This window comes from Podarcis erhardii (assembly GCF_964252035.2).
Source record: "Podarcis erhardii genome assembly, chromosome: 2".
In the NCBI taxonomy this organism is placed as follows: Eukaryota; Metazoa; Chordata; class Lepidosauria; order Squamata; family Lacertidae; genus Podarcis; species Podarcis erhardii.
In genome coordinates this window covers 17,114,317-17,141,363 of record NC_138498.1, presented here as the reverse complement: position 1 = coordinate 17,141,363, position 27,047 = coordinate 17,114,317, and the positions used below count along the sequence as shown (strand labels likewise).

General features: G+C 41.8%; 1 protein-coding gene across 4 annotated transcripts; it reads right to left on the bottom strand.

The window, feature by feature from the left end:
- Positions 1–613: 613 nt before the first annotated feature.
- Positions 614–27,047, bottom strand: ATF1 (activating transcription factor 1). 4 transcript variants are annotated; one of them, XM_081849929.1, is made up of 8 exons: positions 26,785–27,047; positions 15,504–15,621; positions 13,189–13,311; positions 10,148–10,245; positions 8,758–8,888; positions 7,087–7,251; positions 6,269–6,428; positions 614–4,395 (listed from the first exon to the last, which is right to left on the bottom strand). In XM_081849929.1, exons 2-8 carry the CDS (start codon positions 15,612–15,614, stop codon positions 4,251–4,253), a joined length of 933 nt encoding a protein of 310 aa, XP_081706055.1. In that variant the 5' UTR covers positions 15,615–15,621; positions 26,785–27,047; the 3' UTR covers positions 614–4,250. The 4 variants fall into 4 exon arrangements, with proteins under 4 accessions (XP_081706055.1, XP_081706056.1, XP_081706057.1 ...); XM_081849930.1 differs by having other exon boundaries at positions 15,485–15,621; positions 26,785–27,045; XM_081849931.1 differs by having other exon boundaries at positions 15,548–15,621; positions 26,785–27,045.

Genomic DNA, 27,047 nt, shown 5'->3' with positions numbered 1-27,047 from the left:
ATGTGGGACAGAGAGAGAGGGGTGACACCCTCCCTTCTTCCATGTTGTAAAAAATAATAGGGGAATTTATTATTTTTAAACAAGCAATATGCTCCATAAATCAGATACTTACTTCCCCCTCCCCAATAGATTCAAACACATTTAACCCTTTATTCTGCATGCTTGGTTATAGAAACTGTACACGACGGATGCTAAATGTTGCCATAGCACTTTAAAAATAAAACACCAATTGCAGTTAAGTGCACACACCTTGTTTGAAGTTTAGTTGCAACATGTCTTCAGTCCTCCTTTCCCATCTTCTTGCATTTTTTACATGATTTTTGAGATACAGTATGCTTTGCTCACTAGTAGCTGTGAGCTTTGCTACAACTAGTTCCATAGTATCCAATGGCTTTCAGTATTAGAAAACTTGATCTTGGCTCCCTCTGCAGGTCTTCCTTGAACAAAGTAAACAGCATACTTTCTTTCTCCTGTGTAAATCTACAGATTACACAGTACTAAAAACAACAAACCACATACAACAAAGTATGTGTTTATAAGAATAAACAAATTCAGATACTTTTGTATGAATAAGATCAGCGCCAGACTTCCACATGCTGAATTAACAAGGCAGTTTGAAACAGCATTTCAGGTTCTTTATTACTGAAGTCAAGGGGTACAGCCACCTATGTTTTTTTTAAAAAAAATTTACAAATATTTTAAGCAAAGCTGCTAAGTTTGAGGATAGTTAGGATCATCAATAACTGTTATATTGCCTGTGCTCACAACCCAGCTTTATAATGACCAGATGATAGGTTGGCAAATAGCACGAATATGCCTCTTTAAATAATGACTGAAAATAAAATTGATGACTGTGTACTTCTGTGATGATATACATGGTTATGGTTCTCAAAATAATAGTGCACATTAACAGGTTATCAACCTGCATTTTGCTCTTAAACACCACGACCTCCCCTGTTCTTGCTCTGAAATAATAGTAATAATAATAATCAAATGCTCTTTTAATAACATTTGAACAGCAAAATATTTTGTTACTATTAAATATACATATACTTGAGATGTATGGGAAAACTTGCAGATCACACTTTTGTCCTAGAAGCAAAATATAATTTAGTATCATGCTAAAAATGATGCAGCACACCTGAAAGTTTGAATCCTCTGAAACTCACACACAAGAAATTAATAAGTGTACAACAAATAGCTAGAAGATTCCAGGCCAGGTTGTGAAATACTTACACCACACAGTACTTTTTGTTGGTTGCAATCCAGAGGAAGGCACTGACCAGCCCTCATCTGCCTCCACACAAAACATATAACCCACAGCTGAAATGGGATTTTCAAAAATAGATTGACATACAGAATGGAGGTTATGCTGGAAAGCAAAGCTAGAAGCCTATCTGCATGTGCAAAAGCCTATAGAGACTTTCTGGGTTATGCATGAATATTCCATATTCCACCTTCCTTTCACTTAGGGCCCATGTCCTTATTTGATTTAATATCCAAATGCAAGTTTTGTTTTTTTAAAAAGGACAATAGGAGTTTCTTTTTTTTTAGAGGGGGTGGGTAAAATCAGGGTCTACTATAGTTCCACAGTTCTTCCCCTTTTCAGCAATAAAGGTTGTGGTGATGAGAAATTTCACAAATGGACTCCTGTTAGAATAAGATTGCTGAGTTCTGGTTCTAAATGAGTCTTGAATCTCGGCATTCTGTTGTGCTGCTACAACAGCCCTACAGTGCAGGCTGCTGAGCTTTAAAAGTACTAGGTGAAATGGAAGATGCTTGCCTAGTTCTGAGCCTTAGTAGTAAGGGTCTATATTTACCTCTTCCTCCCTGTGGTGTATTAGAGAGGTTGCGGGGGATAATGGAAACCAGATGTGCTGCTCAGGGTGTGCATTTCCAGTATCACTCCTCCTTCCAGGATACTTTAAGCCATAAACATTCCTCATTATATCTATTAATTTAGAACCCATAATAACAGCATATTGGGTTCAGGGATTAGAAAATAAAGTTGGGGGTTGTTTGCCTCCTCCAAGGCTTATATTGTGAGCCTTAGTCACAATTCCCCGATACCTACATACAAAGAAAAGGCTCATTATTTTGTAGTTCTCAGAGAGCAAGTGTTATTCTCAATTCTTGAAGGGGGAAGAGTTCTAAAAATGTTTATGAGCAAATATTTTTCTGCATGTCTGGGAGGTCCCCAGAGCCACCAAGTATTGGGGGGGAAATGAGTTAATGGGACAGTGTGTGGAATGCTGTGCCATGATGGCAATAGATATATTTTTTTTCTCTAATGCATTTAGTGGCAACATTTCAAAGGAATGAAATGAATTGAAATGAATCAAATTGAATTGGAATGAATCAATAACATTAACTAGGGTAAGGCTACATTGCTTGTGTTAATTAGTTCATTGTGTGCTCAAGAATCCAACTGATGTCAAAAGATACTTTAACATCCCTTGAGAACAAGAACCAAAATGACACTATTATTATCCCTGACAGCATCTTTAAAGTGAATTTATAAACGAATGTATCTTCTGTGAATACTAAACTATTTTCTCAAAAATATTTCCAGCAATTTTTGTTAAATTAAATTTGCCTAATGAAATATATAGAAATAGGTTCTAGTTTTCTTGAGCATCTCATAAAAATATAGAATTGATAATCTAAGAGGGAAAATATCTCTGTTTATTGAAACTTTATAAAAATTTAAAATATCCATATAAACTCAATTATAGAATTTGCAAAGGTAACGCTTCAACTACAAAAATATACCTGGTGTCTATGTCAACTGGATTACTTATAAAATTGGAATTGCTTTAAGAAGTCACTGTCAGGTTTACAAATTCAGTTTTGTAATTGAGCGCTTTAACATATATAAACATACTAGATTTTACCTTTGGTATATAATTTTAGCTTCTTTGTGCTTTGAACTGAGACACAGCTAGGGAATTTGGAGTTTAATGCTTCTGTACAAGCAAAAGAAGTATATTCAAACAATATGGGATGCCTGTTCACTTGAAAGAATCATTTCTGTTTATCTCAAGATGTTGTTTTTTTCTACCCAGTGACATACACACACAAAAGCCCTTTGAAAATATTTTCTGCAACATTTTTTCTCTTGCATTAAACATTTCAGAGCATCTGTATAAGCAATGATATGTGGGTCTGGTTTTCACGGCACATTAAGCCAATCTTTCATTATAAATACACCCCACCACTCTGCAGGTTTAGACAATATGACAAGGCGTTCTATGGCTTATTTGACCTGCCTGAGCTCCATACAATGGGAAGAAGCCAAATGGGGACCTGCCTGGTGTGGAGAGGGGTTCTTCATGATGAAACCATCATTTAAGATGAACACTGGCTTTTTGTGACATGCAAACGAGGCCATGATATATGTTATTTACTCCTCAAGGAGTCTTATGACCACATCCTAAGACACAGCACCCTTCTTTTAAACAAGTTGCCTGCCTGCTAAAACCAAATATAATTTCTAGCAAAGTAGTGTGTGTATCTTCTCAACACAGAGATTAGAATTGACAATTTGAAGCAAACACATTGTACGTACAATTAACTGTGACAGATTTCTTAGGATTCTCCTCCCTGTTGGTGGGTTGCAATAGGTTTTGACCCCCATACGTTGAAATAAAAATTGTGGCAGGTCTCCACCCAACTGGGAACCCTGGAAGAGTAGGCCTTCCAATCACAGGTGAGTGCTGCACACTCTGGCACATATGGATCCTTATATAGTTGTGCATTTCAACACATGGACTGGCGCGAGGGCAGAAACTACTGCTACCTGTGCATTCACTATGTGGTGAAGATCCTTAGCCTGTGAAGGGAGCAGAAAAAAATATCAGATTTAATAAATTGAACCTATGCTAGCTATACGTTGACAGGCATTAACACCTGAAAGCAAAAGATTCAGCTCTTCTGCATAATGGCAATCAAATGCCATAGGCATTAAAAAATTCAGCTGTAGCACAAGAAATTCAAACATCTTGATTGACAGAATGTACATGTCCCACTTATCCTGATTGAAATGAAGATTCCAGTTGTGCCAGCAGAACTCTTCATGAGTTTTCATACTTCCTTTTTGTACTCTGCCATCAAAGGTTCTAAATAGAATCTCAAGTCTTTGTGGAATTTGGATAGAAGAGATTCATTTTTGACCTTTAATTAAAAAATATTAATATAAAAAATCCTTCTGAAATTCTTATGTTCACAAAAAGGTGGTTTTTTTCCTCCTTTTACACATTTTTGTGGCAGTAAAGATCTTTCAAAGTTTTTAGTTCTTCAATTAGAGTTTTGTTCTGGTTTTCAAGAACAGCAACTCGATTTTCAAGACATTTCACATATTCTTTCTTCTTTCTACGGCATTCTCGAGCTGCTTCTCTGAAATTCCAAAGCAAAGTTTGTTAATTATTACATAGAAGTCAAACTAGTTTGGAATTACAAGCATTCTGCTTTTGCTTCATTAGCTGATGTTCATCTAAAGAGGCTTGCCTTTCTTATTTCACGGACTGTGAAAAGTAAAACAAAGCCGCTTTCTTTGAAAAAATACTGATGTATCTACTTGACGTAAAAATATTTAAAGAGCTGCAAGGATTAGCTCTTTGCAAGCTTGCTCTTTTTGCCTGAAGAGTTCAAATTGTTTATCATATTAGTGATCTAATGTTTTTTTAAAAATGGTCTGGAAATCTGTAAACAGATAAATTATTTCATCTGCCTGAAGCACACATTTCAGGGGAGTACATTTTGGCTTTGTGAACAATAATGCTTTGGGACTAATGAGAAATTAGTGGGTATCTCATAGGCAACTGGACTAGATGGGCCGTCAGCCTGATTCAGCAGAGCCCTGCACATGTCCTTAAATATGCTTTTAATAAAGTAACAAAGTTTGTCTACAATTACACATTTGAAGAAAAGGAAATACAGGGGCTGCAACAGAGGGTATCAGTGATACATGACCCTCTGAACAAAGTGACACTGTCCTCAGGATAAACATCCACAGCAAATACTTAAATACTTGAAGAGGGATGCGGCCATGGGCCCCTTATACCATTTCTTATAGCTGGCTAGTTTATTAACACCTTTAAGCTTTCTTTATCGTACCAATAATTTCAAGATTTTAATAAATTGGCACTAGCATTTTGGGGGCAATTTAGTCTCTTCAAATTGTATAATGAGCTTGCAGTGCCTCCAAGGAGATACAAATACAGTATTAGTGACTAGTTGTATTTACCACTCTCATCCTGAGACACAAGTGGGAATTAAGGAGATGCTCACATATGACACCTGTGGATCAGCTGCCAATCAGCTATTGGGCCAAGTTCTAAGTCTTGTTAACATATGAGGCCCTTAACAACGCAGGACCACCTGGCCATTAGATCACCTGGGGATTAATTGGTCTGTGTTTTTATATTGCTGCTTTATTGGTTTCAGGTTGTGGTTTTGTTGCAGTGTTTTAACTGATATCTTGGTGGTTGGTTTTAGACTGTACACAGCTTAGAAATCTTTGAATATAAAGTAGTTTAATAAATGCTTTTAAATAAATAAATAAATAAATAAATAAAGTGGTACCCCGCAAGACGAACGCCTCGCAAGACGGAAAACCCGCTAGACGAAAGGGTTTTCTGTTTTGGAGGCGCTTCGCAAAACGAATTTCCCTATGGGCTTGCTTCGCAAGACGAAATGTCTTGCGAGTTCCCCCCCCCCCTTTTCCTAAGCCGCTAAGCCGCTTATCAGCTGATTCACTAAAAGCCGCTAATAGCGCTAATCCGCTAAGCTGTCAATGGGCTTGCTTTGCAAGACGAAAAAACCGCTATACGAAGAGCCTCACGGAACGGATTAATTTCGTCTTGCGAGGCACCACTGTACATACATACAAGCACAATGCATGTGTCTCTGGTGTTAGAAGGACAGGACTGGCTGAAATCTACTTCTCCTTTGAAAACCTCCTGAGTTTCCCTTCTGTTTAACTAATGTATTAGTCTTTCTTAAAAAAGAATTAACAGCCCCCCTCCCACATTGTTTCTTTAAACTGGAAAAGTTTGAAGAAACAAAAGCTGTCAAACACCCCAAATAATTATAGTCTAAATAAGCATTTGTTTAGTAAGGGAAAAAAAATATTTCTTGGGTAGTGGGGAAGAGGGCAAAATAAGAGAAGTCTACTGCTAATCTTGGGTGCTATGATTCTGTAGCCAAAGATTATTTTATGGGGAATATATTTCAGTGAATGCCTAAGACCAAATGGGAAACCAAATACCTGTTTTTCATCAGCCGTATTTCACGTTTCAACTGTGGATCATCTGTCTTGGTTGACTGAGATGTCAAGGAGACAGGAGCTGTCATCACAACCGTCTGGGGGAGGGAAGTGGTGGTTGGTGTGCTGCGTATCTGGTATGTCTGCATATCTCCTGATGCAGCTGTTGAGGAACCACAGTAAAGAATGCTGTGAAGAAAGGTGTTTTAAAGAAGACCCACATTTCCTGTTTGAATTCAGGCACACACAGCCAAGCACAAAATGTACACAGCAGTGGAGGGTGTACATGTAAAAAACTGGATATGGGCTCATAAACAGTAGCCAGACACCTTTTCAACAATTTTAGTTTTACTTCCCTTCCTTCAGAATGTATTTTGACAAAACTATTTTGAAGCGGCAGTACCTTCAAAACAATGCTGATGAATATACAATATTGGTTAATTACATAATTCTGCTGACTTCATTCCTAGGCAGAAGCTTAAGGAAGCCCAACATGACACTGGCAATGCAGAAACATGATTTGTGTTAAAACTGGGACCTCAGCTGCTGTATGTGCAATGTTAGTTCACCAGCCCAACTCCTGCCTGGGTCGCAGATCCAAGGCATGCTTAATGCTGTACATGCAGATGAGGACACCTTGTTTTAAGAAGGCTGTGCAGAACCCTGGATTCTGCTTATGTAGTATTGCATATCAATAAGGCTTTAGGCACGACACATACAATATACAGACTTTTATTTGTAAAGTAGGTATCATCCCTTGGAAAACCACAGTGGCGGGGAGAAATAGGAGCATTTCTGAATTATTTGTAGTAGGTACTTACTCTGCACGACCACCTGGTTGCTTGGCACAAGTATCTGCTGACCATCAGATGTCTGTACATACTGTAATAGCGGAGTCCCGCCAGCATTTGTAAAGGTCTGCAAACCTTGCACACACTCTGTCGCTGGGCTGCTCAGCTGTAATGGTCCATTTGGAGCAATGGCAACTTTAAGACAAGAAATAATGAAACAGAGAAGACACTGATCACTGTGCAGTGGTGTGTACGGTAGGTTTATAACTTCTTGACACCCCCCCCCCCAATAAAACCCACAATTTCCTGTATCATAGAGGGATGAACGTTTGCTTAAAAACACTGAAAAATTGACTAATTCTTTTCAGTTGCGAAAAAAGGTCACCCCAAAATGAAAAGCTGGAATCACCGTATATGTAATGTCATATGACTCAATGAAAATTGCTTCAAGAACTTGGCAAAAATATTGAAACATTGCAAAAAAGCATTGCGGGTATTGGAGAATCACTGGAAACGGGAACCATCCATAACTCAACAGATAACAAGAAGTAATCAGTGCGAAGAACACGCACTCAAAGTGACGCAAGAACTTTCTGGTGCTTGCAGCAGAAACAAAGACAGACTGCAACTTTGATTTATTCTAATCAATAAGAAGTGGTGTACAATGTACAAAACATTGTACAAGCATTAGAAAATTTGCATGCTCTTTTTTTCCTGTATTATAATACATAATATAATGCATTATAGTTACATATACAAAAACTGATTTATTGATTTCGGGCAGGACCTCTTTTTCAAAATATTTGGAAATGACGGATGATTGTTTTTAGGCAAAAGTTCATCCAAGCTATAGGAAGATGAGGTTGTAAAAAAGTTAAAACCCTAATGTACGGCTATCATGTTCTTTCTGTTGTGCTGATATCACAAAAATCTTCCACCAATTACAGTCTCTTTCCTGTAAACAATTTACTTCATTTTGCAACCAGCACCTTCATTTGCCAAACCACATCATAGAACCATGGAATTGTAAAGTTGGAAGGGGACCCAAGGGTCATCTAGTCCAACCCCCTGCAATGCAGGAATCCAAATTAAGGCACCCATGACAGATGGCCATCCAGCCTCTGCTTAAAAACCTCGAAGGCAAGTCCATAACATTCTCTTCCTTTTGCTGGCCTGCAAATTCTGATTAAACTATTTAGTAATAGATGAAAAGAAAAATAATTCTCAGCAGAATTGTTATAATAATTTCAGAAGAGACCTTTGGATAGCATTATTCTCAGGCTAATACAGTGGTGCCCCGCAAGACGAATGCCTCGCTAGACAGAAAACCCGCTAGACGAAAGGGTTTTCCGTTTTGGAGGCGCTTCGCAAAACGAATTTCCCTATGGGCTTGCTTCGCAATACGAAAATGTCTTGCAAGTTCCTGCGGGGTTTTCCCCCTCCCCCCCTTTTTCTAAGCCGCTAAGCCGCTTATCAGCTGATCCGCTAAGCTGATAAGCCGCTAAAAGCCGCTAAACCGCTAATAGCGCTAATCCGCTAAGCTGTCAATGTGCTTGCTTCGCAAGACGAAAAAACCGCAAGACGAAGAGACTCACGGAACGGATTAATTTCGTCTTGCGAGGCACCACTGTACAAAATTCAGCTTGAAATATATTTCCAGAAACAGCATTCCTAACACAGATAATTATAAATAATACATACTATATTGTCCAGTGCTTGTTTGGTAAACGGGCGTAGGGACAGACATTGATGTGATAGTAGAGATACCAGGACTTGCTTCATCTCCTTTCCTGTCTCGTGCGTCTTCAGAAGAAAGATCATTGAAGATTTTTCTATAAAAATTACAACAAAAATACCAGACATGGCTGAAAAACCACTTTTTAAAAAATGTAATCATTACTCCCAATGCATAACCCTAGGTATGCAGTACAGGTGACTCGCATCTTATGCTTATTTTACCTAGGCGATTGCAGCTTTGCATGGGTGGTGGTGAAGTAAATAAATGGCCAGAGAGCAGAAGAAACCCACTCTCTGTTTACTTATTCCCTTCCGCACACACACCTGCACAAAGCTGTGATCGTGGCAGAGGTGGATTTCAGGAGCATGACCGGTTCTGCTGCACTAGGTGCTGAGCCTAAGGGGCGCCGCAGGGTGTCATAACTGGCATAGTGATTTAAGTAGAACAAGAGAAGGTGGGAGCATGCATTGACTTTGGGCCTCACACAGGGCGCTGCTGAAATCTGAAAGACCCAAGTCCGCCGCTGATTGTGGGCTTTCCTGGTTTTGGGAAAGCGGCATGAGGACTGTAGCAGTGTCCCAGAGCCCTCAAGCTGCTTTCCACTGGGTGAGGCACCAGGCTTTGGGAAAGAGGCACAAGAGCTCTGGCATGGTTCCTTCCCAAAGCTTGGACAAGCATTTTTGCGTATACATGTGGACCCTCATGTAAGATGCGAGTTACTTTTGTGTCTTTTCATGGTGGACAGAACCAGAATACAGTGGTGCCCCGCAAGACGAATGCCTCGCAAAACGGAAAACCCGCTAGACGAAAGGGTTTTCCGTTTTGGAGTTGCTTCGCAAAACGAATTTCCTATGGGCTTGCTTCGCAAGACGAAAATGTCTTGCGAGTTCCTGCGGGGTTTTTCCCTTCCCCCCCTTTTTCTAAGCCACTTATCAGCTGATCCGCTAAGCCGCTTATCAGCTGATCCGCTAAGCCGCTTATCAGCTGATCCGCTAATAGCGCTAATCCACCAAGCCGCTAATGGGCTTGCTTCGCAAGACAAAAAATCCGCAAGACGAAGAGATTCGCGGAACGGATTCTTTTTGTCTTGCGAGGCACCACTGTACAGGGGGAAAGATGCTGCTTTGTGGCTTTGGAGAAAATGACAATTATTTAGCTTTTTTTAAAAAAAGTTAAATTCCACCTTTCTGCAATACAGGAGTAGGGAACTGGATTGTGTTGGTAGGCCAGATCCTTATCATGACCACCACTCTGCAGCTTCTGAGGGATCTGTCAAACCCTGTGGACTGCATGCATCTTACCAACCGGAAAAGCTCCACTGAAGAGAACCGAAGAAATGCATAAGGAACTGACCTATAAGATGGACGGCGAGCTAGGATTCCTCTGGCTTTCTGTGAAGAGCCTATGCTATCTGAGGAATCTTGTGAATCGTCACTCTCTGACAAAGACACCTGAAAGAAACACATTTTGTATTATTTTGCTGAATAGCGTAAGAGAGAGCAGGACACACCTTTTGGGAATGCCAAGTATAACTGAATCAGCAGGTTTTCAACCATTTGCAAACGTTTTTTATTACATTTAGAGTTAACAAGTTTCTTCAAAAGGAACACACCACTACTGCTATTTAAACTAAAAAAATTAAACACGATCCACTGTAGAGTTTGTTGTTCTGAAGTAATTCATAGGACTGCAATATAAAACAAACACACAAACACTTACTGCAAACTCATGAGAAAAGGGGTTGGTCAAAGTTTCTGGAATAGTTACAAAAATATCTGGTGTTGGGTATGTTGAAAAAGATGGGTTTTAACAGCAGTGCAAATGGTGATAGCATTAAGAAGTCTAAATAGTCTATCATTCTTCTGTTTGAATAAGTGAATATGTGTGATGTAGGAAGTAACAAAGATTAGTCTTTGCTGGTACAGGTCTGCTAAGCATTAAAATCAGAACAGCACCAGTTTATTTTAACAATACCTAATTTTGCAGTGAAGCCTGTAGCAATGTAATGATATATATTCAAGGCTCCAAACTGAAAATATGCAGATTTTGATAAGGAAGGAAGAACATAAGGAAACAAAACAGGAATGTTTCAAGGACTCTTGGGTTTTCATTCTTTCTGTGCACTTCACCAGTTTGGCAAATGTCAACAGTCCTTCTGGTGTTCCCAAATAAACGTCTTTCATTTACAGCTAACGGGTGAAGCAGCAGCAAAAGCTCCACAGGGCATAGAGCTCTTGCAAAAGTATGTTGGTAAAGTAAAACAAAAAGAAGGCTGCTGTCAGGAGAGGGGCAGCTCTAGCTTTCCCTCAGTTTTCAGTGATGAAATTGCAGCATTTATATCCTACAGAACTCCTAAGTGTAAGACGAATTCCTCTATATTAGAAACAAAATGACTGCAAAATGACTGCTTTTAGATCTTTGACATATGTAACACAGACAATGCACAAACAGAGTTTTAATTATTATTTTTAGGGGGCAATACTATTGCTATCTTCAACTAGGGCTATCATATAGGTGGAACAAATTTGTTTTCTGTTGCTGGAGAGGGCAGGACCCAAACCAATAAGTTCAAATCTCCAAAAAGGGGTTTTCAACTAATCATCTGGAAGAACTTCCTGATAGCATGAATAGTCCAAGAGTTAAACAAGCTGCCTTGGGAAAGGGGTGGGCTCTCTTTCATTAGATGTTTTTAAGCAGAGACTGGGTGGCCATCTACCAAGGATGCTGTAGCAGCCAATTTGAATTAGAGTACCTTTGAGGTCTCTTCCAATGATAAGATTATATTATTTTTAAAAATAACCAACAACATCTTAAGAGAAGGCTTACAAGGCTTTTCAAGAGAGCTGAAAACATACACAATTGATCAAAACATGAAAAAATATTTTCTATTGTTTGTTTCTTCCTATACTAGCTTTAGCTTTTCTTGTTTGGTTTTGTGTTGTTTTTGATTTTTTAATCATTGGTGCACATAATCCTGAAGATTTTAAATACTGCATTAAGTTTATGTGAGGTCTTTCTTATATGTCCAACCAGCCATAGTAACTACTGGCTCCAAAGAGTGGATGAGGTAAAAGTTTTACCCACCCACCCAGAGTTCCTCCTATTGGCTCCACCCAAGTTCTGATCGTTGATGCACTTCCTATCAGCCATGTCAAAATGTTGCAATGCAGTCTTTGGCTCATGGGGGAGGGGTAGTTTCAGAATGAGAAAAAGACAAAATTACACCCCCAACGCCCCCCCCCTTCCTTGCTGTGCTATAGAACACTAAAAGGCTCAAGTTTAGGGCTCTCAGTCACAACACTTTATTCCGATGTAACAGGATATGAGGGAGGCTTCCGGAGAGCAAGAAAAGAAGACTGCTTTTTCCTTTCACTCCTGTAATACTCCTAAACAATATATTGTAGCTCAGTAATAGATCACGTGTTTTGCATGCAGCAGGTCCCAGGTTCCACCCCTGGACAACTCCACTCAGCTCTGAGAAACACTCCCGCCTGAAACCTCTGAACAGTCACTGCAAGTTAGTGTAGTCAGTACTGAGCTAGACGGATAAATTGTCTTTCTCAGTGAAGGTAGCTTCCTGTGTTTGTAGACAGCTTTATCTGCCCATTGCTGTAACAGCAGTGAAGTGGTATTGGGGGTTACTCACACTTACACAAGGTGTAATCCTGTGAAGGATGGTAACACCTCATTCTGCCCATGCAACCCTTCCAGGGCTACTTCCTTTTTCATACAATATGTACATAAACGGCTAAACATGGATGAGTTTGCATCATTTTTATGCGAATCAGCATTAGAAACCATAACTTGTACCTCAATTTTGAAGTATCTGTCGGACTGGTGCTTTAAAGTTATGAACTGGTTACTGCACTTGCCACAAAATGTGAACTCATCCAGATATTATTTTGTATCTAATTAAGTGAATGTGTGAGCAGAGCTTCTGCTTAGGCAACAAACTTCCTTTCCATCTCCAAATCTGCTCTGGGTTTCCCCTCAATCCTTTAGAGCAGATTTGTAGAAGTGTGTGGGTAAAGTTGTGAAGCTCGCACCAAAACACAAAATATGGTGGGGCTGCCCCCCTAAGACCTCTCACTCTCCCCACCCCAATTTTTCCAGTTTCTTCTCAGGCCTTCACATCTCTAGATGGGGGGAGGGGCATAGAGGGAAGGCAAGTTTCATTGGACAAGTGGAAGTTGTCCACCGGACTTGGTTTCGACTTTTTAATTAATTGGTGTCTAGCACATTATTAGGCATTTAAATAAATAAGACAAAATAATAGTCCATAATAATGATGTGGAGCTTTGCTGGCTTGCTGCTGTCACCCCACAATAGGCTGAAATGCACTATGGTAAAATTCAGGTGCTGTCAATAAAACTTCCAAAGAAAGTTAACTGTACCTGCACTGATTGCCCTTGTGGTGAGTGAATGACAGATGAGGTTTGAGCTGTATGAATGACTCCCTGGACTTGATCCCCAGAGAGCTGAACCACTGTCAGTGGAGTTTGACCTCTAAGGGACATCTGAAACAAATCAAGAGCTGATTAGCCAAATCACGAAAATCACAATTTAGGCAATAAATCAGTAAGTGCCTACATTTAATGACACTGAGACTGAGGAAGAATAGTACTAAATTTCTAGTAAGACAAGACTTCTTAAGTAAATATCCATTTTTGAATAGTGGTTGCATTTAGCCAGTGATACGGAAGGGGGGGCATGTCTTCTTCACCTTCTTCTTCGCTACAATATATCCATTTATTCCCAATTGTCAATGTCAAAAGGGACTAAAATCTATAAAATTCATAGAAACTCAACGTGCCAATTTGCTCAATTTCTCTAGGACTCCATGACACCTCCCCTGTCCTCCATAATCCCTCAAACAAGGTGTCAAGACCCTAATCCTGTCAAATCACTCTGCCAAGCCTTTCCTCTGGACAATGCCAGTACATGGACCATTGTCTTCTCATTACCGGTACTCAGGATGTGCTTATCTGCGCATATCTCCAGCTCTGCATATTCCCCCCTCCCTCCTCCATATGTTAATCCTGTGTAACCCAACCTCTTCTTAATGTATTCATGATGTAACTGGGATGTATTTTGCACTGTATTCTGGGACATGGAGGGAAGTTTCAAAAGTTCATGTCACCCCTTTCTCGCTGTTCAATCTCGCCTTGAACCTGTTGCACAATAAACTTGGATCTTCTGCAGCTTGCGCCTGTCTCCGGCTGAGCTCATTTTCCTCCGCAGGGACCCGCGGACTTAGTCCGATGAGCTGGGTGGCAGAGCAGCCTCGCACCCAGATTTTACCGTAACACCAGCTATCGTATCAAGACACCTCAGTTAACACAAGTTCACACTAGATGTCCTCAGGGGTAATGTGCCACTCAAAACATACATGATTTTCAGCCCAAGTGAGATCGTTTTCCAAATCTAATAACAAAAATGTGGCTATTTTATGTAATTATTCATTTCTGCTTTACAGTAACTAAGACAAAGATGGGCAGCCTGCAGCTTGGGAGCCTTTTCACTGACCTCATTTCATGCAGCCCTAACACTTCCTGAAACTGCCCCCATTCCTCCATGCCATCAGACTTCCCTCATTTCTGTTCATTTTCTCCTTTGTTTCTTGACCTTTAAAAAGGATTTTGTCGTTCCCCCCCCCCTCAGTTTTTTTCTTCATTATACAACTGGGAGATGCATTATTTATCTATAAAAATAAATAAATCTTGTAAAAGCTTTTTACTCATTTCATGGCTTGGAGAAAGTAATTCTGTCCATCCCCAACTGAGACCGATAGTCTTGTGCATATATACATTGGGCATAAGCACATATGTAATTGGGAATTCTACTCTGAGATCACTATGGTGAAAAATGAAACAGGGCAATCTTTATTCCAAAATAGCTAATTCAGAACACTTTTGTCTCTGGAGCTGTCCACTGCCTGTATATGGTTCCCAACAGATTACCCTAGAGAAAATTACCTCCCCCGCCACTGCCGCCAACAAAAAATAAATGCTGACCACCAATGCTGTAAGAAGTCGTGCTTTTCTAACTTCCACTGACAAGAAAGTTCTGAAATTCAGACACTCTGCAACAGAACCCAAATTCATTAATTTTCAGTGCCATCTAGCAAGTACAGCCTCTGCTCTTTTCAACTCAGATCAAGCAGAGCACATGCATAAGCACCAATAAAATGAAACTTCACAACATCAGTGCTTGGTGGACTGCACCCTTTGTTTTGCTCCTGTCCTTTGTGCTAAGGTCAGAAAGGCCGTAGGAAGCAAAAATACTGAAGCAAACAACAGCTGATTAACCAGTATTTTTATAGCAGATTTGTTATGATTCTGTGACTGGGAGACAGTTTTTCAGAATTAGCAACTCTTAAGTTAAAAAACATGGAGATGCTCAACTTTCCCATTTCTTTGCTTAGCCGGTCAGCCTAGGTGATCCTGGAATAAGATCTAAAGAAAGCACATTTGGATTTTATGAGACATGTCAATATCTAGTGAATATGGATGCATTTTCAGCTCCACACATGAAACACATGATTAACTCAAATTCCTGGAAATTATGTATGCACACACACACACACACACACACACAAATATAAATATAATGCACTGTAAAAAAAACAACCCAATATTGTACAGTAAAATTTCAAATTAACCTACTTAAAAATTCCTCAGAGGATCTGACCTTAGATAGCTTTCTTTACCTGTTGAGAAACACGAGAAAGCTGGGCTGCTTGTAGCGTGGTACCTTGTAAAGATGCTGCTTGTGGGGGTGTTGCTGAATTGTTACTGTTGCTTTTGTGAGCCTCTTCCATAATCAGCCTATAAGAAACCGAAAGACAGCAAAATGCAGAGTTTATTATTACCCAAGAGAGACGGATGCTTTTCAAAGAGTGCCAGAGGACATTATAAAATAATACTGCCTTGTTGGTGATTACTGTCTTGCCTCTACCCACAGTTGTGTCTGCCAGCCATCGTAAAGAAGATCTTGCCTCAGGAGTTGTCAATATGTGCAATTCAGACAGGCCTTGAACCTTGCTGAAAGCAATGGAACTTATGCAGCCTGAAACATTTTAAATCTTGCTGATTTCAACGAGACTTTGGTACACTGAACTTCCCTGGATTATGCCCACTGACAAGTATTCTGGACACCACCATTGCTGCTGCCATGAATTTTGGACCTTCAAGAAATACAATGGCCTTCCACTATGCTAGATGGACCATTAGTTTGAAACTGTGTAATACGGTTCTTTATATCCTTGTGAGCGACACCTAGTTGATACAATAGTGTGGTAATTAGTCACATAATGGTCTTTTGTCACTTATAAATTCTATTTTTTACTGAAATGAAAAAATCCATATATAATAGTAGTTTGGATACAGAGCTCCTGTGAACATAACTCAGTGCACAAGATGCTCCTGCCTTGGGGCAAGGAAAGAGGGTTTTTTCTGATTTCTTCTCCCCCCCTGAACCCCTCAAAAGAATTTCTAGAACAGAGCACGGAGGACTTGCACGAAGAAAACAGAATGGGTGAAAATCACCTCAACTGTGCCACAGGTTTTTTTTCTCCCACGAGAGAACAATAGGGGAGGAGTGGTGGTGGAGGACAAGTTATTTGTATTCTAGTTTGTTTCAGAACTTTCTGCATCTATGATATGTAACTGCCGTGCATTTTATTACACCTGCTGCACAATTAAGCATTTCCTGGTCAACAGCACCAGGGTATGCACAGACAGTGTTCCAATAAAAATACCTCTGAGGCAGTCAAAGATGATCTGCCAGTTCTGAGCATGTTGTTACACAACATTTGAAATAGTTGCAAGAGCTGTTGCTGAGAAACTGGAAATTACATTTCTCTCAATGGAAATATGAGTCATTGATTTTTCCCTGCCGAGACCAACCACAGGAGCTCAGTCCTAAAACCTGAAGAATGCAAGTCACCATAATGAAAAAGTCTCAAGAGCTTCACTTCAGCCTTTCCATTCTTAATCAGATGAATCGTCCTATCAAACAGCAGACACCTCTCAAGAACACAATGACAACTTAGCATATACTACTCTCTCTCTCTCTCTCTCTCTCACACACACACACACACACACACACAGATTCTACAAGTGAACTCAGATGCTGAGTTATAATAGCTACAAAGAGAAAACCAAGCTGCTAAGCAATGAGGGAGGTATCAGCAGCTCAGTGGGATGCCAAGATTTGCAGAACCAGAGAAAATATTTTGGAGGGGAATGTAAGAAGACAACCCCCTACCCCCACAGCCCAATCATATCAGACCATGCTCAGTGACCATAAAATGCTCAGTGGTTTTTTGGAGTGAGGGACATGCTGGTGGTAATAGAGAAATAGAGCCAGCAACGGCTGGCTGGCTGGAACACTGAACAAGAACATTCCAAACTGCAACATTCAGTTGCAGCTCCACTTGTACTATTCTACTGCTATGGTTTTCAAACTATCCTCCAAAGAACTCTGGTGTTTCTCAATAAGGAGATCAGTAAAAGTGGGAAAACTTCCCTAAAAGGGAGCTAGCCCATCATTACTGATATGTGCAATGTGCAGCTGCCCAGGAGTTTTGTGAGTGTTCTATAAAGTGCCCTCTCTGTTCACAAAGAAAAACAATGAGGCACAATAGGCCTGGTCAGTGCTCTGCAAGAACTGTGCATCCTGGAACATGCCCCACAGTCTTCTGCAATGAGAAGGACTTAATCAACCAAAAAGTCAATACAGGAGTTCCTTAAAGAGTTTGAAAACTATGTACTTTTTCTAATTACAAAGGAGGGGGGTGGCTAATTAAGTATTATTGTTTATAAATTGAAAGAACAAAGCTTTTAAAAGCTTGTAAGGAACATGGTCTGGAAATATCTCTTCCATCTCAGGGAATCTCTATTATAACCTTCCACACAAAACGAGACATAAAGGTGTCACAAAATAACGCCATCCAACTACAAAGAACACAGTGTTTGTATTTTGCAGGCTAAGATTGTGACGACTATATTACCTATTATTATTATTATTATTATTATTATTACTATTATTATTATTATTATTATTTCTGTAGCGCCCTTTATCCAAGGATTGCATAGCAGATTACAATATAGAAACACAAAATACATCTCATAGTAACAAACAAAAACAATACCCTCCCATTCAGTTTAGAAGGCCATAGAGTGTTTAATTAGTCAAAGGCCTGGGAGAAGAATATTCTTGCCTGATGCCTAAAGATATGTAACAAAGGTGCCAGGTGAGCCTCCCTGGGGGAGAGCATTCCACAAGCAGGGAGCCACCACAGAAAAGCCTTGTTCTCATGTTGCTGCCCTCTGGACCTCGTGCAAAGGAGGCACACAAAGAAGGGTCCAGATCAATTCACATTGGGAGAGGTGGTCCTTGAGGTCTTGTGGTCCTGAGCCACGTAAAGCTATATAGATCAAAACCAGCCCTTTGAATTGTGCTCAGAACTAACTGGCAGCCAGTGCAGTCGGGCCAGGATTGGCATTATATGCTCAAACCGTTTTGCCCCAGTGAGCAACCTAGCCACTGAATTCTGCACCAGCTGAAGTTTCTGAATCATTTTCAGAGGCAGCCCCACATATAATGTATTGCAGTAACCTAACCTAGAGGTTACCAGAACATAGACAACAGCAGTTAGGCTATCCCTGTCCAGATAGGAGCGCAGCTGAAGTTGAGGGAAGACACTCCGTACCATTGAGGCCACTTGAGACTCAAATGACAGCAATGGAACTGGAAGGAGCCCCAAGATGCATATCTGCTCCTTCAGATGAAGTTTAACCCCATCAGGAGCAGGCAACCTCCCATCCATTCTGTCTAGGGATCCACCCACTAACAGCCTCTGTCTTATCTGGATTAAGCTGTCATCCAATCCATTATTGAGGCAAGACAACGGTCCAGCACACCCACTGCCTCACTTGCAGATGTAAAGGAGAAGCAGAGCTGTGTGTCATCAGTACATTGCTGACAATGTACTCTAAAACTCCGGATAACCCCCCTCAGCAGTATCATGTAGACAGATGTTAAACAGCCTGTGGGATAAAACTGAACCCTGAGGAACCCCACAATGAAGGCTCCACAAGATGAAAAAGCACTCTCCAAATATCACCCTCTGGAAATGACCAAGGAAGTAGGACTGAAACCACTTTTAGAAGTCACTAACTGCCAGTGCTGTGTGCTGCTCACCCAACCTGTCGCACCTCCTACACCATACCTCCCTGTCATGGGCTGGCTGGATGCAGAGGAATGGTGGGAAGCACCAGTTGGGGAACCCCCAGAGGAAGAAGGCTCAGAGCCAGGGGATTGATGGTGGGATGATGATGAGTGGTCAAAGGGAGACGAGTGAGAAGATTGGGGAAAGGAGGTGTTAGAAGCTGCAGGTGCAACAGGGTTGAGTAAACAGGAAGATGTGCTGTGGCAGACAGCAGTGCAGACTCACAGAGGCTTAGTGCAGGCAGGCTGTGGAAGAAGACAGGGAGTCTTCCCCTAATGCTGTGACCAGCTACTAGCCCTGCTGGCCTCCCAGAATGCACAGATAAAATGGGCAGAGCAGGCAAGCATGAGGGGCAATGGATGAACAAGTCGGGCTTCCAGTGGTTTGTGGGTTGAGTGAGATGGCTGACAGCGCAGAAGAGTCAGCAAAGCAGAGAAGGCAAACTGGGCTTGTGGTGGTGGGGCAAGTCTAATGAGAGGGGTGGCACATATGGGGGCGGAGCAGGCAAGGTGCACTGAGTAAGAGTGGTGGCACAATGGTGTGAGCAAGCTGCAGAGGTGGCAAGGGGTAAGGGGAGGGAGCTTTGGCAAGGAGTACAGTAATGGGAAGTGGAGGGGCTTTGCGGGAGAAGTGCTTTGGGGTGGGAGTTAGGGAGGTTGCCAAGTGAAGTGAGAAGGGGTGTCCCTTCCTAGTTATAATTAAAACAAAGGCAGAAACTGAGTCAGAACAGGCTGAGTCAATACAGTGGTACCTCGGGTTAAGTACTTAATTCGTTCCAGAGGTCCATTCTTAACCTGAAGCACCACTTTAGCTAATGGGGCCTCCTGCTGCTTCTGCACCACCGGAGCACGATTTCTGTTCTCATCCTGAAGCAACGTTCTTAACCTGAAGAACTATTTTTGGGTTAGCGGAGTCTGTGACCTGAAGCATATGTAACCTGAAGAGTATGTAACCCGAGGTACCATTGTATACTACTTTCACACCTTTGTGGGTGCTCACAATTCAAGAAAAAAACCAGGCAAAACATAATCATACTGGGTTCTGCCTCACAGACAATTTCTAAAATAAATGAAAACATTAAAAGGTGATCAGAGAAAAGGAAAGAAAAACAAAAAACAATAGCAAGTGTCTTAAAATGTCTATTTCACACATTCAACTCTTGACCTAGACAAAAAATAAACAAGAATTGCAGTTCTCAAGATATTTGCCTAATTCATTATTTTCATTTATATGGACCCTTGCATTTTTTTATTGGAGCGACATAATGTAATTACACAAGAAGCAGGTTTATTACTTAATTGGTAAAAAGCAAATGAAAGTCCCTTTCATATGCTGTTCTTATGATATTACAAAAGCAACAAACCCTTATTATCTTAACTGTTCTTGCATTAAGCTTGGTTAGCATAGGAACAAGAGTGGCAGGTGGGGTGCCATGCCAACATCCTCCAGGCAGCTATATAGCTCTTGGATGTGCTTCTTTGCCCAGTCTTTCCAGTTGATGGGCCAGTGCCACCAGCAAGGGGCAGCTCAATGTGCCTGCCCAAGTGGCAGATGTGTAGAAGCTACTGCCAGTGGTGGTCAACTACAACATGGGAAAGGACAGAGCTGGCCATGCTGCTGTCACATGATGGCAATGGGATCAATTCAGGCCTCTTCAATATACCAGCTTGGGATCTGAGGCCGCAAAGGGGCACCTTTTCCTCCCCCACCTCAACAACTACTTGAAAAGCTTTTCAGACATGTGTACTGTGTACAAAAATAGCACTTTACTGATGTTTCTTAAACATCAGTAAAACAAACATACTAAATCAAATCTCAATTGATTTGGGCAATGGGATGTTACAAAAAAAATGCTCCGATTGAAAATTTTCTAGAAAACCACCATCACTGCTACCGAGTTGAACAATGCAAAACAAGACATTCATCTCTAATATGAAGCCTGTTTTATCTAATCACAATCAATTCTTTCCTACATGAACAAATGAAATGTAGTGCTTAATAGTCTTCTTTTAATTAAGATGAAAAGAAGTCAATATATATTGGCTTGATCTATCTGCAAGTTAAATATTCTATTATTATTTGCTAAACAAAATTTAACCAAACAATGAATAGTGAATTACTGATATTAGTTGACATAACTGACTCTTCTAAATTAAGTCACTTGATGCAACAGAAGCACCATAATCTCTTCATGCAGCCTTATAGTTGTTATTTTAAATACTGTTTCAAGAGTATCTTCCAAAATATTAGTTTTTCAGAGCAGTGAGTTCACCCTTCCAAATGTGGTGGTTTCCTACGTACCATCTAGCAGCAGTTCTGAATCACCTCTTCTGCTCTAATTTAACCCTATTAATTCTTAGTATGCCTACTGCAATTTCGAGTGTTCAAAATGCTTCACATGCATTACATTGTTGTAACCTTACCCCAACCTTACAAGGTAGGCCGTCACACGGATTGGGGGGGGGGGCAACAGTGTGAGAGAGTGGTGGCTTAAATAAGGCCATGAAGTGAGTTCATGCCAAAGGAGGGATTTGACTTGTGGCCTTCACTAACCTAACAAAGTGAGAAAGAACAATCTTTTAATTCTTCTTCTTAAAGAGTTTAATAAACTTAGGCTTTTCTTGTCGTTATTATATATGTGGCAAGGATTTCTATTAACTTGTTACAGAGTTCCCAGTTCTTTGGTATTTTGGAAGAACTATACTTCAGGAGAAAAGAAACTATTCCAGTTAACCACTTTAGATGCTGAGAGAATTCTGTAGCCAACTGGAAAAACATACGTACACTCCAGCTCTTGGCAACTGTAAAATATTTAGATCAAGCCAAAATTTTCAGAACACAGACAAAACTGGAAACAGATAATCATCCGGAACAGTTTCATAGCTCTCACTAGACGAAGAAATGTAGCTTTCTGTTTCTATAGCACTTTTGGAGAATCATGAAACCTGTACAAACTGTCCAGTCTATATCAGGGATGTAAACATCTCAAGTGCCTGCTGGTGCATGGGTATCTGAAATATTTTTACAACCTTTGTCCAAATGTAAGGCTAACAGGGGGGACGGGGGTGGCGCTGTGGGTTAAACCACAGAGCCTAGGACTTTCCGATGAGAAGGTTGGCGGTTTGAATCCCCGCGATGGGGTGAGCTCCCGTTGCTCAGTCCCTGCCAGCCTAGCAGTTCGAAAGCACGTCAAAGTACAAGTAGATAAATAGGTACCGCTCTGGCGGGAAGGTAAATGGCATTTCCATGCGCTGCTCAGGTTCGCCAGAAGCGGCTTAATCATGCTGGCCCCATGACCCGGAAGCTGTACGCCGGCTCCCTCGGCCAATAAAGCGAGATGAGCGCCACAACCCCAGAGTCGGCCACGACTGGACCTAATGGTCAGGGGTCCCTTTACCTTTAAGGCTAACAGGCAATGTTAACAACTAACTGTAGCCCTGATCAGGCACTACTCATGTGAAAGAGCAACAAAGGAACTGCAGGGACTCACTTTTAACCCTAACCCAGTCATCATACAGCTTGTGCCATACTCCCAAGTGCTCAGGGCTAACTTCTGCTGTGGGAAGCCTTTTTTTCTTGTGTAAATTTCTAAATAATGTGGGGAGCCTACACAATTAGGAAAGGCTTTCCATGTCAGAAGTTACACCTGAACAAGTGGGAAGCTGGCACACTCCATACAAAGATGGGGGTGGAGCTAAAGGTATTGCCCTTTTGTACTTGTGTTGTCCCTTCATATGAGGTCTTACTACTTTTCTTTCTTCCTCTCTTTGTTGTGTTTAATACTGCTAAAAGTTTCCTTTTGTTTCTCCCACACAAAATGTTTGATCGTCTTGATGATGTAATGTTTTACTTTCTGATCTTTCTCTATACCACCTTAAACTTTGATCAAGCTTGTAATTTGCACTACCTGCAGCAGGAAGTAACTGCACCTAAAGAGCAGCCAAGCAGCAAACTGTACCTGTCCCACACTATGTGCCCCCTTCTAAAGCTGTGTCACACATATACTCAGCTAAGTCTAGTTGAACGCACAGCTTATATTGTCCCATTTTTACCAAGCCACAAAGAGTTAGCAATGCACAGTATCCATGCAGCCACTTGGTAAACTGGCTGGCTGCAAATATACAATGAGAATTTTACAATTCTGCAGCTTTAGGAGCACACTATAGATAACCATGTTCAGAATGGATCTCAAGGACTGCCTCTCCCCATTTGAATCAATTTGGACCCTCCAATAATAATTTCATGCCCTTCTTTGTGTGTCCCCTCTGTGAGATGTCCAGAGAGCAGCAACACAAAACAGGCCTCTTCCTTTTGGCAATTAATTTTTATTGATTTTCAAACAAATTAACAACCAATTATACAAAACAAGCCTTTTCTGAGGTGGCTGTGTTTGTGGGATGCTGTCCACTGGTAGGCTTGCCTGGCACCTTAGTTACATATCTTTAGGCACCAGGCAAAAACATTCCTCTTCTCCCAGGCCTTTGGCTAACTAAACAATCTATGGCCTTTTATATTGTAAACCACCCAGTGATCCTCAAGTGATGGGTGACCTAGAAATGTGATTGATTGATTGATTAATAATACAGCATCAGTGGGTGGGGTTTTTTTTGCTTCCAAAGGTTATTTATTTTTAAAACTACTACTTATTTTTCAACTTTGATAACAGGCCTCCAAGGTGGCCTGTATTAAAAGAAAATCAACATGCAATTAACTCAGTCAAAGAAGGTACAATTATTTCATGAGTGATGTAAAAGAGAAACTGCAAACACCCCTTTCATAGAATTGTAAAGTTGGAAGGGCCCTAAGGATCATCTAGTCCAACCCCCTGCAATGCATTTTAGATTACTTATTTGGATCACAACATTTTAGACAACTACAGCACTACATTGTCTCTTTAAAACAATTATGAACAAGAATTACTCTTGAAAGACATATTAGAAGTAGCCCCCCAAAGTTGGGTGAACTAGAGTAGATTATTTAAAGGTTCTCTTTTGATTATCTTCAACAAGCTCAGAGCTATTTCACAAGCCTTGGTTTGGCACAGAGTATATGGTGAGCTAGAAACTGCAGCCAATTCTGCCTATCCAGAATACATGTATGAGAATACATGTATGAGATTCATTTTCATACACCTGTCTGCCACTGTTTTCACATTACAACTTCACACACTCCCTTTCAATATACCATTACAGCTGTACACCTTTCTAGAGCTGCTTCCCAAAACCCACTAAAGACCAGTAAAATCAGCAGATTCAAGCACACCTAAAACCAACAGCAGAATAAAAGCAGCTGTCATTGTAATTTGACGTCTGTGAACTACCCTGAACATTTTGTTCAAAAGGCAGGATATAAATATTTTAACAATATATCCCCAGCACAGCTTTACAGATAGAATTTTAAAGCCTGGGGGAAATAAAAAAAGGTAATCGGAGTTGATGCCAGGCGAGCCTTCCTTTGGAAAAGCATATCTTAAGGATACACCTAAATACACACAAACACACACAGACGACACACAGCACTGCGGAAGTTGCACCTGAGCACAAAGGAAGCCGACCTTCCGTTTAAGATTAAGCCCATCACCTGACTCGCTTTAGGTACTTAAAAACTGTACACAGGCGTTCACTGCAGCCAACGCCAAGGGGCCGAGGTCTCTTTGCCCTGCTCCCCGCACCAATAAAACATCCGAGGGAGCCGAGCTCCCCTCAAAGTTGATGGGCGTTGTCACTCAAAGGGTGGTGCGCGTGCCAGATCGGTTATGTGCGTGTGCCACAATCTTGCGATCGATCATGCAGGGCGGGGGTTAACCTGCACAAACACGCGCACCCCCCCACCAAAAATAGTTTATTCAAGTGGGCAAACCTGGTTGGAAATAAGGCGGCAAAGGCATCTTTTATCAAAGTGCAACCCAAACGCCTGCAAGTCGAAAGCTTGCTTGAGACTTGTGCGAAGGTTTTGGTTGCTTCCCAACTTCCGACTATTATTATTATTATTAATAATATCTTTGCTTTCGAAGCCCCCCCCCATGCCTAATAATAATATCTTTGCTTTCGAAGCCCCCCTCGCCCAATAATAATAATATCTTTGCTTTCGAAGCCCCCCTCGCCTAATAATAATATCTTTGCTTTCGAAGCCCCCCTCGCCCAATAATAATAATATCTTTGCTTTCGAAGCCCCCCTCGCCCAATAATAATATCTTTGCTTTCGAAGCCCCCCTCGCCTAATAATATCTTTGCTTTCGAAGCCCCCTCGCCTAATAACCATAATAATATCTTTGCTTTCGAAGCCCCCCTCGCCTAATAACAATAATAATATCTTTGCTTTCGAAGCCCCCCTCGCCCAATAATATCTTTGCTTTCGAAGCCCCCCTCGCCTAATAACCATAATAATATATTTGCTTTCGAAGCCCCCCTCGCCCAATAATAATAATATCTTTGCTTTCGAAGCCCCCTCGCCCAATAATAATAATATCTTTGCTTTCGAAGCCCCCCTCGCCCAATAATAATAATATCTTTGCTTTTGAAGCCCCCCTCGCCCAATAATAATAATATCTTTGCTTTCGAAGCCCCCCTCGCCTAATAACCATAATAATATCTTTGCTTTCGAAGCCCCCCTCCCTCGCCCAATAATAATAATAATAATATCTTTGCTTTCGAAGCCCCCCTCCCTCGCCCAATAATAATAATAATATCTTTGCTTTCGAAGCCCCCCTCGCCCAATAATAATAATATCTTTGCTTTCGAAGCCCCCCTCGCCCAATAATAATAATATCTTTGCTTTCGAAGCCCCCCTCGCCCAATAATAATATCTTTGCTTTCGAAGCCCCCCTCGCCTAATAATATCTTTGCTTTCGAAGCCCCCTCGCCTAATAACCATAATAATATCTTTGCTTTCGAAGCCCCCCTCGCCTAATAACAATAATAATATCTTTGCTTTCGAAGCCCCCCTCGCCCAATAATATCTTTGCTTTCGAAGCCCCCCTCGCCTAATAACCATAATAATATATTTGCTTTCGAAGCCCCCCTCGCCCAATAATAATAATATCTTTGCTTTCGAAGCCCCCTCGCCCAATAATAATAATATCTTTGCTTTCGAAGCCCCCCTCGCCCAATAATAATAATATCTTTGCTTTCGAAGCCCCCCTCGCCTAATAACAATAATATCTTTGCTTTCGAAGCCCCCCTCGCCTAATAACAATAATAATATCTTTGCTTTCGAAGCCCCCCTCGCCCAATAATAATAATATCTTTGCTTTCGAAGCCCCCCTCGCCTAATAACCATAATAAAATCTTTGCTTTCGAAGCCCCCTCTCGCCAACTGTCAGGAGAGGGAGACCAGAGGAGGAGGAGGCGGCAGCAGCAGCAGCAGCAGCGGGCGGGCAAGCGCGCCCGAGGGGAAGCCGAGCCCTCGCCCATAGCCAGCGAGGCGTCCGCGGGGGAGACGCGGCGCTTGTGCAACAGCTGCTGCGGCGGGCGAAGGTCTGCCTCCCGCCGGGGCGCCAGGAGACGGGCGAGGATTCCCTTCGCCCTCCCTCCCGCCAAATCCCAACCGCCTCGCCAGCGCCTTTTCGAACGGGAACCGCTCGCGAGCGCCCGGCTTCGGCGAGGCGCCTCTCCCTCCTCCCGAGGCGTTTCCCCGACCCGCTCGCTCTCTCGCTCTCTCGCCCGCCCTCCTTCCCTTCCCTCGCGCTCGTTGATTCGGCCGCGTCCGCCTCGCCTCGCGCCCTGATTGAGTCGCCGCCGGTCGCGCCCGCTTTTACCTCAGAGAGACGACACCGCCGCCGGCTTCGCCTCGGCCTCACGCGGCGCCCGTGAGGGGGGACGGAAGGCGGCGGAGGCGGCGCCGCCGCCGCCCTAACGCCTCAGGGAAGCCAGAGCCGCCGCCAGCATTGTCGGGAGTAGGCCCCGCCAGGGAGAAGCAGCACGCACTCCCTCAGACACGCACCCTCTCGCTCTGGAGCTCGGGGTGGGCGGGTTGCGACGATAGAGCGCGCCGGAGGCCAGCGCTAGAGAGGGCTGCTGC

Excerpts from the sequence above, each read along its gene's own strand:
- ATF1 (XM_081849929.1), bottom strand. The coding sequence starts at position 15,614 with ATGGAAGAGGCTCACAAAAGCAACAGTAACAATTCAGCAACACCCCCA. Across the intron at positions 10,246-13,188 it reads CACAAGGGCAATCAGTGCAG|GTGTCTTTGTCAGAGAGTGA; the intron begins GTACAGTTAACT and ends TGTTTCTTTCAG. Across the intron at positions 4,396-6,268 it reads ATACGGCTGATGAAAAACAG|AGAAGCAGCTCGAGAATGCC; the intron begins GTATTTGGTTTC and ends TTGGAATTTCAG.